Source organism: Anolis carolinensis, chromosome 1 (genome assembly GCF_035594765.1).
Source record: "Anolis carolinensis isolate JA03-04 chromosome 1, rAnoCar3.1.pri, whole genome shotgun sequence".
Lineage (NCBI taxonomy): Eukaryota > Metazoa > Chordata > Lepidosauria > Squamata > Dactyloidae > Anolis > Anolis carolinensis.
In genome coordinates, this window is record NC_085841.1 from 247,501,380 (window position 1) to 247,513,776 (window position 12,397).

Genomic DNA, 12,397 nt, shown 5'->3' on the forward strand with positions numbered 1-12,397 from the left:
TTTATATTTTAAAAACTGCATTAAAAAGATATCAGGGTGACATATTGTACGAGCATTACAAATAATAGATACCATAGATAATGACTAGAAACTGTACATAATAAGATCAAGATAAGACTGAGCAGATACAAAAACAATAAAACCAGCAGTATAAAATTTCAAGGGTTGCTGTGAATGAAAACTAAAAGCAGAATTTTAAATGCTTGGGCATTTTTACACCTTTTGCTGCCCTTTCTGTTAGTGCTATTTTCCAGTATAGTAGTAAATAAATATTACTCTGTCCTTACCTAAAATTTGGGAGTAAATTTGTATTGAGTGTGGCATTTTGCGGGTCTGAAGGCCACCAAGTTTAAGCCAAGTTTGCTGAAGTCCTAAAACACATAAATATACCTTGCTCTGTTCCTATGTACAGCTTTAGTAAACAAAGTTGGGATCTGGAAAACAGATCTCTCTGAGATGGGGATCTGTATTTCTATGTGGTTAACATTTCTCAACAGAGTGCACATAGAAGTGGCCTCAAAAATAAAGTTAATCATCAACTAATCTTCTTCCTAACACACATTCATCTTCTAATTTCAGAAAAAGGCCAAAGGACAGCATCTGTTTGAACAGATCATGTACCATCTGGACCTCATTGAAAATGACTACTTTGGACTGAGATTTATGGATTCAGCACAAGTGGCAGTGAGTAACAGGTTTTATTTCCTTATAGTACAAAAAGTAGATTAAATCCTCAATGCCAAATGGAAGATTTATTCAAAACAACTTTTAGAAAATACTGTGAAACTATTATGAATTTTTCAGTAGCTGTTTCATTTTATTGAAGATGAATGTGTTTTTTCTGTGACCCCTGACACCCCACCCCTTTGTGTAGGGATTTCAAAGAAAAAAACTATTATGAATGTATTTAATTAATTTTCATCCTAGTAGTTCAAACATATTTGCCATTTTCCACTTAATTATATATAAAATTATGTTTTCTAACCTCATTTATCTTCAGGATTCCAAATGGTCAGTTTAAAGCATGTTGCTTGGCTAATAATATTTAGATTTGATGTTCTTGAATGCTTTTTCATGTTTTTGTGCTGTAAAACTTTTGAGTTACCAGTAATTACTTTCACGATACAATAAATGTCTGCATCGTTTAAAAGACACTAAATATATACAGCTACTAGCTTTGCCCGGCCACGCGTTGCTGTGGCTTATGGGAATCATTTGTTGGCCAGTTGGAATAGCAGTGAATAGCCTTGCAGCCTCAAAGCCTGGCCATTTTCTGGAGTAGCTGGAGTAGCACCCTCAATCAAAGAAGCCTGGCTACTTCCTTTGTAGTTCAATCATTGTTTGGCCAGCATGAATAGCACTGAATAGTCTTGCAGCTTAAAAGCCTGGCTGCTTTCTACATAGGGCATCCTTGCTAGGCCAGGTTGAATGGGACGGAGGAGCCTCATGGCTTCAAAGCCTGGAGATTTTTCACCTAGGGGAAATGTTTGTTGGCCATGTTGAAAAGCACTGAATAGCCTTGCTGCTTGCCAGCCTGGCCGCTTTCTACCTTGCGGAATCCTTGGTTGGCCAGTTTGAATAGCAATTAATAGTCTTGGTGTGGCAGGTATGAATGCTGCAATTAGGCACCTTGATTAGCATTTAATGGCTTTGCAGCTTCAAAGCCCGGATGCTTCCTGCCTAGGGGAATCCTTTGTTGGGAAGTGTTAGCTGGCCCTGATTGTTTCCTTTCTGATATTCTCAATTTCCCTGCTTTCAGAGTGTTGCTCTTTATTTACTGTCCTGGTTTTAGAGATTATATTGTTCTGTATTATTATAACACAGTAATTATTTAATTATATAAGGCCCCTTCTACACAGCTGTATAAAATCCACACTGAAGTGGATTTTTTGGCAGTGTGGACTCAAGATAATCCAGTTCAAAGCAGATAATATAAGATTATAAATGTGTAATATAGCTCTGTGAAAGGAGCTTGAGTCTACACTGCCATATAATCCAGTTGAAATGAAATAATCTGTATTTTATAGGCAGTGTGGATCAGGCCTAAGTGCACTCTGCCTGTGCCCTGGGTGCCATTTTGGCTGAGGGAGTTGCTAGGATACGAAGGGGGAGGGGCCTAAAGGCAGCGGGGGGGGGGGGGCTAAAGGCAGCAGAGCCTACCTTTCTAACTGGCAGTTAGGGAGAGAAAGGCTCTTCCTCATCCTCTGTAATTTGGACTATTTTTGTAGGGGTTTTTTGATTGAAAGACATATTTTGGATGATTATGTATTTTGTGGCCAAATTTGGTGTGATTTGGTTCAGTGGTTTTGTTGTTTACTCCATAATAAAACGAACATTACATTTTTATATATATAGACTAGCTGTGCCCGGCCCCGCGTTGCTGTGGCATTGTCTGGTGGTGTTGGTGAGAACTTGTTGAGGTAGTGGTGGTATTGAATGTCTGTTGTATGGTTGTCTTTATGTTTAGTATGCATTTGGTTGTTTGTGTACTGTGAAAGTGGTGAGGATAGAGGGGGGTCTATGTCCCTGTGTAGTATTGTATAGTATTTATACGTTGTCCATGTGTTGTGAATGCTTGGATTGTGTCCTGCTGCATAGTAGAAAGGGTTGGACTGGATGGCCCTTAGGGGTCTGTCCAAACTCTTGGATTTAATGCTTCTATTATTATTATTATTATTATTATTATTATTATTATTATTATTATTATCTTCTTCTTCATCATTATTATGTAGAGGCTGGATGGCCATCTGTCAGGAGTGCTTGGATTGTGTCCTCCTGCATGGTAGAAGGAAGTTGATCTGGATGATCCTTAGGGGTCACTGCAAACCTTAGGATTGTATGATGTTGATATTATTATTATTAGTATCAGTATTGAGAGGCTGGGTGGCCATCTTTTGGGAGTGCTTGGATTGTGTTCTGCATGGCAGAATTGGGTTGGACTGGATGGCCTTTAGAGGTGTCTCCTAACTGTCTGATGTTATGATTCGATGTGTATTATTATTGTGCAGATATTGGATGGCCATTTGTCAGGAGTGGTTGGATTGTGTCCTCCTGCATGATATAAGGAAGTTGAACTGGATGATCCTTAGGGGTATCTGCTAACCTTAGGATTGTATGATATTCTTATTCTTATTCTTATTGAGAGGCTGGCTTGCCATCTGTTGGGAGTGCTTGGATTGTATCGTCCAATGGCAGAGTTGGGTTGGACTGGATGGCCTTTAGGGGTCTCTCCTAACTGTCTGATTCTATGATTCGATTTGTATTATTACTGTGCAGATCTTGGATGGCCATCTGTCAGGAGTGCTTGGTTTGTGTCGTCCTGCATGGTAGAAGGAAATTGAACTGGATGATCTTTAGGGGTGTCTCCTAACCTTATGATTGTATGATATTATTATTATTATTATTATTATTATTATTATTATTATTATTATTATTATTGTGACACAGCAAACAAGATAGACATGCTGGATTTCATATCACAAGTATCTAGGACTGTGTGATGTATTTTCGGATGATGCGGCAGATCCCAGCAGGGTGGCCTTTTGCAGTTGGCAGATCGTAATTTTGTCAATGTCTATTGTTTCCAAATGCCGGCTGAGATCTTTTGGCACGGCACCCAGTGTGCCGATCACCACCGGGACCACCTGCACTGGTTTCTGCCAGAGTCTTTGAAGTTCAATCTTGAGGTCCTGATAGCAGCTGAGTTTTCCTGTTGTTTTTCGTCAATGTGATTATTATTATTATTATTATTATTATTATTGACACAACGACATTGTATGACACAGCAAACAAGATAGATATGCTGGATTTCATATCACAAAATCACAAGTCGAACACTTCCCAAGTGTCTAGGACTGTGTGATGTATTTTCGGATGATGCGTGCAGATCCCAGTAAGGTGGCCTTTTGCAGTTGGCAGATCGTAATTTTGTCAATGTCTATTGTCTCCAAATGCCGGCTGAGATCTTTTGGCACGGCACCCAGTGTGCCCATCACCACTGGGACCACCTGCACTGGTTTCTGCCAGAGTCTTTGAAGTTCAATCTTGAGGTCCTGATAGCGGCTGAGTTTTTCCTGTTGTTTTTCTTCAATGCGACTGTCACCTGGGATGACAACATCAATGATCCAAACCTTGTTCTTTTCCACAACTGTGATGTCTGGTGTGTTGTGTTCCAGAACTTTGTCAGTCTGGATTCGGAAGTCCCACAGTATCTTTGCGTGTTCATTTTCCACAACCTTTGCAGGTTTGTGATCCCACCAGTTCTTAACTGCAGGGAGGTGATACTTGAGGCATAGGTTCCAATGAATCATTTGGGCCACATAGTTGTGCCTCTGTTTGTAGTCTGTCTGTGCAATTTTCTTACAGCAGCTGAGGATATGATCTATGGTTTCATCGGTTTCCTTGCACAGTCTGCACTTTGGGTCATCAGCTGATTTTTCGATCTTGGCCTTGATTGCATTTGTTCTGATGGCTTGCTCCTGGGCTGCAAGGATCAGGCCTTCTGTCTCCTTCTTCAGGGTCCCATTCGTGAGCCAGAGCCAGGTCTTCTCTTTATCAGCTTTTCCTTCAATTTTGTCAAGGAACTTTCCATGCAGTGTTTTGTTGTGCCAGCTGTCAGCTCTAGTTTGTAGTGCGGTTTTCTTGTACTGGTTTTTTGTCTGCTGTGCTTTGAGGAGTTTCTGATTTTTGACTTCAATCAAAGCAGGTTCTTCACTTTGTTTTACATATTCTGCCAGGGCATGTTCTTCTTCTTTGACTGCTTGTTTTACTTGCAAGAGTCCTCTGCCCCCTGATCTTCTAGGCAGATACAGCCGGTCAACATCACTGCGAGGGTGCAGTGAATGATGAATGGTCATGAGTTTTCTTGTTTTTCTGTCCAAATTGTCCAGTTCCATCTGTGTCCAGTTTATTATTATTATTATTATTATTATTATTATTATTATTATTATTATTATTATTATTGAGAGGCTGGGTGGCCATCTGTTGGGTGTGCTTGGATTGTGTCCTCCATGGCAGAATTGGGTTGGACTGGATTACCACAGTAATTATTTCATATTGCAGTAGAATCTCACTTATCCAGTGTTCTGGATTATTCAACGCAGTCTGCCTTTTAGTAGTCAATGTTTTTGTAGTCAATGTTTTAAATTCATTGTGATATTTTGGTGCTAAATTTGTAAATACAGTAATTACAACATAGCATTACTAAGCATTGAACTACTTTTTGTGTCAAATTTGTTGTATAACATGATGTTTGATGCTTAATTTGTATAATCATTACCTAATTTGATGTTTAATCGGCTTTTCCTGAATCCCTTCTTATTATCCAACATATTCACTTATCCAATGTTCTGCCGGCCTGTTTATGTTGGATAAGTGAGACTCTACTGTATATTTATAATCTTATATTATCTGCTTAGAACTGGATTATATGAGGCCCCTTCTACACAGCTGTATAAAATGCACACTGAAGTGAATTATCTGGCAGTGTGGACTCAAGATAATCCAGTTCAAAGCAGATAATATAAGATTATAAATGGGTAATATAGCTGTGTGGAAGGGCCTTGAGTCTACACTGCCATATAATCCAGTTAAAATCAGATAATCTGTATCTTATAGGCAGTGGGGAAGAGGCCTGAGGCCTAACTGTGGCTGTCCCCTGGGCTGAGTAGGTTGCTAGGAGAGCAAGTGGGCAGAGTGTAGCCTTGTAACTGGCAGCAATTGGATAAAAAAAAATTCTTCCTTTCCCTCTAATTAGGACTTTATTTTTCTTTTGTTTTTGTTGTATGAACGTAGAGGCATGGATGAGGGGTTGTGTTGCCAAGTTTAGTGTTTCTGGGATGTGTAATTTTGTTGTTTTGTCCTAGGCCGAAATTTTTTTATCCTTATATATATATAGAAGATAGAAGATTGTACTGTTTCTTATATTGGGAAATTAGGATTCTTTGTTTTCATAGCCTTTATTGAAATTTACAACAATACTTTTGCCAATGGCTGTTTCATGCCCACAGCTCTTACAGAAGTATGATTTAAAAAATGTATATTCCTATGTATTTGTGACTTGTTTGTATAATCTCAAGGCAGCTAAGCTAAGCAGCTAACAGAGTCTCCCCATGCAGCTTACAGGATTGTTTTGCTGTTATTTCTGAAGGCCATTTAACTTCAAGTGCCCTGCACATAAATGAGTTGGGCTTTTCAGGTCTGAAAATGGCTGTTTAGAACCAAATTATGTATTCTGTGAAGATTGGAAATGGTTATAGTGGGGTTGATTTCTAAGTAGACACTTCTACTCTGTCTTTAGCCCTTTCCACTGTCCCCCACATTCTTCCCAAATTAGATTTCCCCACTGTAACCATCAAGGTTCTTGATCTGTTCTTGAAATAGTAAGAATTGAAGCCTTAAGTAATATAGTTTTTGCTTCAATTCAGCCATACTTACTGATTTTCTTAGAATGCATTACTTCGTCTAACACAATAGCTTTAGCAGTGTCTTTATTCTGATGAAAAAATAATGTTTCTTGAGAATATATGATACCAATATTAAAGAGTTTATCTATGCAATGTTTGGAAACATATTTAGGGATAGCCATATTGGTCTTTAAAAACTTGCATGAAGTATTTGGTTCACCAGTAAAGACATGGCTGTTTTGTGAATTTTGTTCTGGGTAATGTTTGGAGTAAAATTTACTGGTTTTGTTCACTGGATTGTGGCTCTGCATTTCGAGTCTTTTTCACAATTAAGGGGGCCTTTGTATTCTGTATAGTTTTCTTTTTTCCTTCTCCCAAGTGAATATGAATTATTTAAAACTGACCCCTAAAAGTAGCATTTTCAGTTGCAGAGCTGCTCATTAATTTGATGCAATGATTTTTTTTACCAAAGTCTTGCTAGCCAACATTCTTGAGATAGCCAAGGGGGTGTTGGGAATGATATTGGGGTGTCCCTTATAAACTGTTGTGGAGATTTCAATATCATTGAAAGTTTCCATTTTGGCTTAAGGGTTGGTGGTCACTATGGCAACCAGAAGTGATTTCTGGTCCCACATATTCAAGTGGACCCTCTGTGATCATTTCATTTTCTTATGGATGAGAAAATGGTAAGAGGGCTGGGAAAAAACTTAGCATAGTTCCGTATTCCTGTCTAGATTTGCAAATGGGATCTTTTATCTTACTGTACTTGCTGAACTGCACAGTTGCAATGGGCCTGATGGAATGGTATGCCTCAGGATACTGATAAATCTGAACTGGGTCTTTTTTCTATGGCTCTTGGGAAATTTCCTGTCACTTCAGATAATCTCTGGAATGAGGAAATGACCCGTACAGTTGACATAACCACTTCTAAATGGCTAGTAGAACAAACTTGGCTCCCAGCTAGCTTCTAAGGAGCTAATAGGCATGAAATAACAGAGAAGGCACAGTAGTGGTAAAGGAAAATGCTTGTTAATGCCTATTGAACATGACTGCAGATCATTTTAGAACTCACTCTGTGGCAGGAATGGCAACATGAATTCTTTACTTTCTTGTCACCATGATGTACTTATAGTTGTCCAGGGAATCTTCTCATAATAGTGAGGTGCATAGGAAGAAGACAATAACTTAGTGGTTTGCTGTGGCTCATTTACCTATCACTTCAAGAACAAAACTATTGCTATTCTAGTTTTAATCCTACATTTAGAGCAGATACACTATCTGCTTGTCTAGTTTTGTAGGATATTTTTAAATTTGTGCAGGCTCAAAAGGATGTTCATAATGTCCCCAGAAAACTGAGGATAGACATTTGTGTTCTTGATTCCTTCTGTACTTGGTTTTTATGCCATGGTTGCCCTGGCTGAATGGGTGATAGCAGTGTGTTCCTTGTGGGAAAATATGAGTGAATTGCAAGACCTTTGCTTTTAACAGATAACTCTCTCTTTGTCCCACTGTACTGAATAGTTTGGCCATTCTTTAAACATGTGATGACTTGTCAGCTTTGGTATCAAGATGACAGATTGCCCTAAATACTCATTCATAAGTCTAGAAACTAGTTTTTAAAAATCCTTATCTATGGATTAATGTGGTACTGTACCTCAATTATTAGCGTGGTTAAAGGCAAGGGCTTACCTTCCCAGGAAAACCTAAAAGAAGTATGATTAGGCTTGTGCATTTTGGCTGAACCCCGAGCCGTTTCTGCTATCCAGATTTTGCAGGACCCACAGATCCGTTTTTGCGCACTTCCCGAAAACAGGCAGGCGTCTGAATGGACATTTTCTGAAAATTTGACTAGATCTGACCCATTGGCGGCAATGGGAGGGCTTCACAGGCTCCCCTTCCTGTCATTTTCAGGGCTATGGGAATGAAAATGGTCAGACTTAAAGAACACATCTATCACTGCTGGCTCACCAAGTTTCATAATGTTTGGGTCATCCCCTGACTTTTAGGAATTTATTTTCTTTCTAGAAATTAAATTCTCCTTTTAAAAAATCCCCAAAAAAATCCCTACAAAGCACACTCAGTCACAGTCAGTCTCACCCTCCTCACAGCATTCTGCCAAAAGAACTGCCCGAGGATTGGGGAAGGAGGATGGGAAAGAGGATTGAGGCAGTTGCCAAGTGTCCCACCTTCCTCCCAGCATAAGGATGGGACGAGTAGCCTGTCCTTTATGCTTGGAGGACAACCTGAGGATGACCTGTGCCCAGCCTCCCTCCCTCCTGGCCCAGCCCTCCTGGCGGGGCCCATAAGGCGACCCCAAGGCAAAAAAGTTTGCTCATACCTGGTTGCTGTGAGTTTTTCAGGCTGTATTGCCATGTTCCAGTAGCATTCTCTCCTGACTTTCGCCTGCATCTATTGCAGACATCATCAAAGTTTGTGAGGCCTATTAGAAATAAGGTAATGGGGGTTTATATATCTGTGGAATGTCCAGGGTAGGAGAAAGAACTCTTGTCTGTTTGAGGCAAATGTGATTAGCATTGAAAGGCCTTGCAGCTTCAAAGCCTGGCTGTTGCTGTCTGGGGGGATCTTTTGTTTAGGAGGTGTTAACTGACCTTGATTGATGGCAGTCAGGAGTTCCCCTGTTTCTGAGTGTTCCTTATTTATTGTCTTTGATTCTAGTGTTTTTTGATACTGGTAACCAAATGTTCTTCATTTTCATAGTTTCCTCCATTCTGTTGAAATTGTCCACATGCTTTTGGATTTCAATGACTTCTCTGTGTAGTCTGACAAGATGGTTGTCCGAATGGTCCAGCATTTCCGTGTTCTCAAATAATATTCTGTGTCCAGGTTGGTTCATCAAGTGCTCTGGTTGAATTTGTCTGCAATGCCTTACATGTTCTTTGATTCGTATTTGGACAATGCTGCATTTGGTGGTCGCTGTGTAGACTTGTCCACAGCTTCACAGTATATGGTAGACTCCTGCAGTGGTGAGAGGATCCCTCTTTTCCTTTGATGAATGTATCTGATACCTGAAGAGCTGCCTTCATCTTCTCACAATTAAAGCTGTTTGTTTTGCTGAAGGCATCAGAGGATTTTCTTTTCAGTGTCTAACTGATTTGATTTTTGATCTAGCCTCTGCAACTTTCTCATGAACACACTTTACTCCTCTGCTAGTAGTAAAGGCCTTTCTTTACAAAGGCTTTGTGACAGCTACATTCTGTTTAATTTTGATCTGACTGTTATTTATATTGAGGCTATTAGGCTGTCATCCTGCCGTTCTTAAGGAATAGTGTGTTGTTTGACTATACCGTATTTTCATTTTAATGGTTTCCTGATTCTTCACAGTGGATTTTGTTAATGTGGCTCTTCTTTTTCTTTTTGAATTATTTGTTGTTAATTGCCTTGGACTATTTAAGAAGACAGCAATCTTTTAAATAGGACTAATAATGATGCATTCTCAGTCAACGGTTTACAGTATTTTGAGAAAGAAGGGGTAGGTTTCACACCTAGTATCTTTTTCAGTTGATGGGAGATGTATGACAGTCTTGCGACTAACTTTGTAGTGTTCATACAATAACTTTATTTTTATATCCCATCTCCACCTCACCGAAGGGACTCGGGGCTGTTTACATGGGGAACAAATCCAACCCAACAGGGATTAAAACCAATGATAGATTAAAACATAACTCAATAAAATCAAACAAATACAAAATGCAATAACATAAAAACAGCATCATCAGCAACCAATAATCTGTACCGTAATGAGTACTGAAATTCAGGGGCAAGGAACTTGTGCAATATACTTCCAGAATACGGCTGATGGACAAAATGAAGGACAATAATAAATTAGAACTGAAAGAGCAATGTCATTTTAATGCTAAACCTATAGGACGAAGGACAGGGATAAAGTGCAGGGACTGATGGTACTGTAGTTCTAGTTGAGGCCGAATTTCCTGTTAACTGTTTAATCGGAAGCACAAGCATTTACTGTGTTTTATGAAGTCTTCAAAGCTGTTTACAATATGTATGTGCCTTCAGGTAGCCTGCTGATATATGGCAACCCCATGAATTTCATAGAGTTTTCTTAGACAAGGAATACTTAGAAGTAGTTTTTCCAGTTCTCTCTGAAATATAGCCTGCATTACCTGATATGCATTGGCGGTCTCCCAAGTAGTAAGCAGAGTTGGCCCTGCTTAGTTTCTAAGTTCAGACAGGATCTGTTGCCTAGCAGTTACAATATATAAAACATATTTTAAAAGCACTGAAGTATTTCTCTGCTTTAGTATTATACATAACATTTTTTAGTTTTTGCCTTTGTGAAAATTGTATTGCCTGTACTATAGAACAGCTGGAGAATGTGGGCCTTCTCATGGGTAAAGAAAAAATAATGGAGGTGTTAAGATGACAGGCTGCACTCCCTTCCTTGGTTCTCACAGGCGAATAAAGTGGAAAGGAGGAAAGGAAAAGAGATGCACGTTTGTTGGAATTTGTCTTTAGGCGTTGTCCAATGTACTTTCAGCCATAAAATGCTAAAATCCTATTAATAGGTAAAATATTTTCAAAGCTAATGTTGAAAGAAAGGAAGTTCATGAATTGACAATCTGTATTCTGAGGGGCTCAAGTACCCAAGTATTTCAGTGGATAATATAGTTTCATAAATAGTCCACAGATGTTATTAACTTGTAGTTTTAAAAAGTACACTTTTCTATATTGGACACGCATGAGTTTTATCTTGGGTGGCATTAAAACAATAGGGTCATTTAATTTTGTTTGAAGTAGTTATACAGACTGTCCAGGAGTAGCCATTGCATTGTTCTTCTATCAGGCCACTATATATCCACTCTCATTTCAGAAGAGGGACTTTTCTTCCTTTAGCTTAGCATTTCTCAACCTGGGGGTTGCAATGGGGGTTTCAAAGGGGTCAACAAAGACCATCAGAAAACACATATTTCTGATGGTCTTATGAACCCAAATCCCTTCAGTATTTTCTGTTGGTCATGGGGATTCTGTGTGAGAAGTTTGGCCGAATTCTGTCATTGGTGGGGTTCAAGGGGCTCTCTGATTGTAGGTGAACTATAAATCCCAGCAACTACAACTCCCAAATGTCAAGATTTATTTTTCCCAAACTCCATCAGTGTTCAAATTTGGGCATATTGAACATTCATGCCAAGTTTGGTCCAGATCCATTATTTTTTGCAATCCACGGTGCTCTCTAGATGTAGGTAAACTACAACTCCAAAACTCAAGGGCAATGCCCATCAATCTCTTCCAGTATTTTCTATTGGTCATGGGAGTTCTGTGTGCCAAGTTTGGTTCAATTCCATTGTTGGTGGAGTTCAGAATGTAGTTCAGCAACTACAACTCCCAAATTACAAAATCCATCCCTCCCAATCCCACCAGTATTCAAATTAGGGCATATCGGGTATTTGTGCTAAATTTTTTCCAATGAATGAAAATACATCCTGCATATCAGATATTTACATTATGATTGATGACAATAACAAAATTACAGTTATGAAGTAGCAACGAAAATAATTTCATAGTTGGGGGTCACCACAACATGAGGAACTATAGGGTCGCAGTATTAGGAAGCTTGAGAACCACTGCTTTAGCTGGCACGCAAACTATGAGTTGCTGGAGAAGGAATGAATCAATGTACCCCTCATCTGTCAGACTGCAGTTAAATCGTTAAGCTTATCAGGATGGCCATCTTGTCACTGAAAGATGTTAAAATACTTCTAAACATTTACTTAGCACTTTTGTGTTTGTGCATGCCTTCAAGTCATACTTAACTTATGGCAGCCTGAATTTCATAGGAGTTTTCTTAGGCCAGAGATATTCAATGGTGATTTTGCCAGTTTCTTCCTCTGAAATATAGCTTACAGCTCGTAGTATTCATTAGCAGTTGTCCATCAAAGTACTAACCAGGACTGATCCTGCTTAGTTTCTGAGATCATATGGGATCTGGCGTCTTTAGAATATTTAGTCTCTGTTTA

General features: G+C 39.2%; 1 protein-coding gene across 3 annotated transcripts in view; it reads left to right on the forward strand.

Annotated features, from left to right (window-relative positions):
- The window catches only part of epb41l5 (erythrocyte membrane protein band 4.1 like 5), a 77,017-nt gene that overhangs the window by 14,447 nt on the left and 50,173 nt on the right, over positions 1-12,397 (forward strand). For all 3 annotated transcript variants that reach the window (XR_010001852.1, XM_016994036.2, XM_008109926.3), the window contains one exon: positions 580-684. Coding sequence is in view for 2 of the 3 variants with exons in the window: in XM_016994036.2 (XP_016849525.2) it covers positions 580-684 (105 nt within the window). In the remaining variant the exon portion in view is untranslated. The remainder of the gene's footprint in view (positions 1-579; positions 685-12,397) is intronic.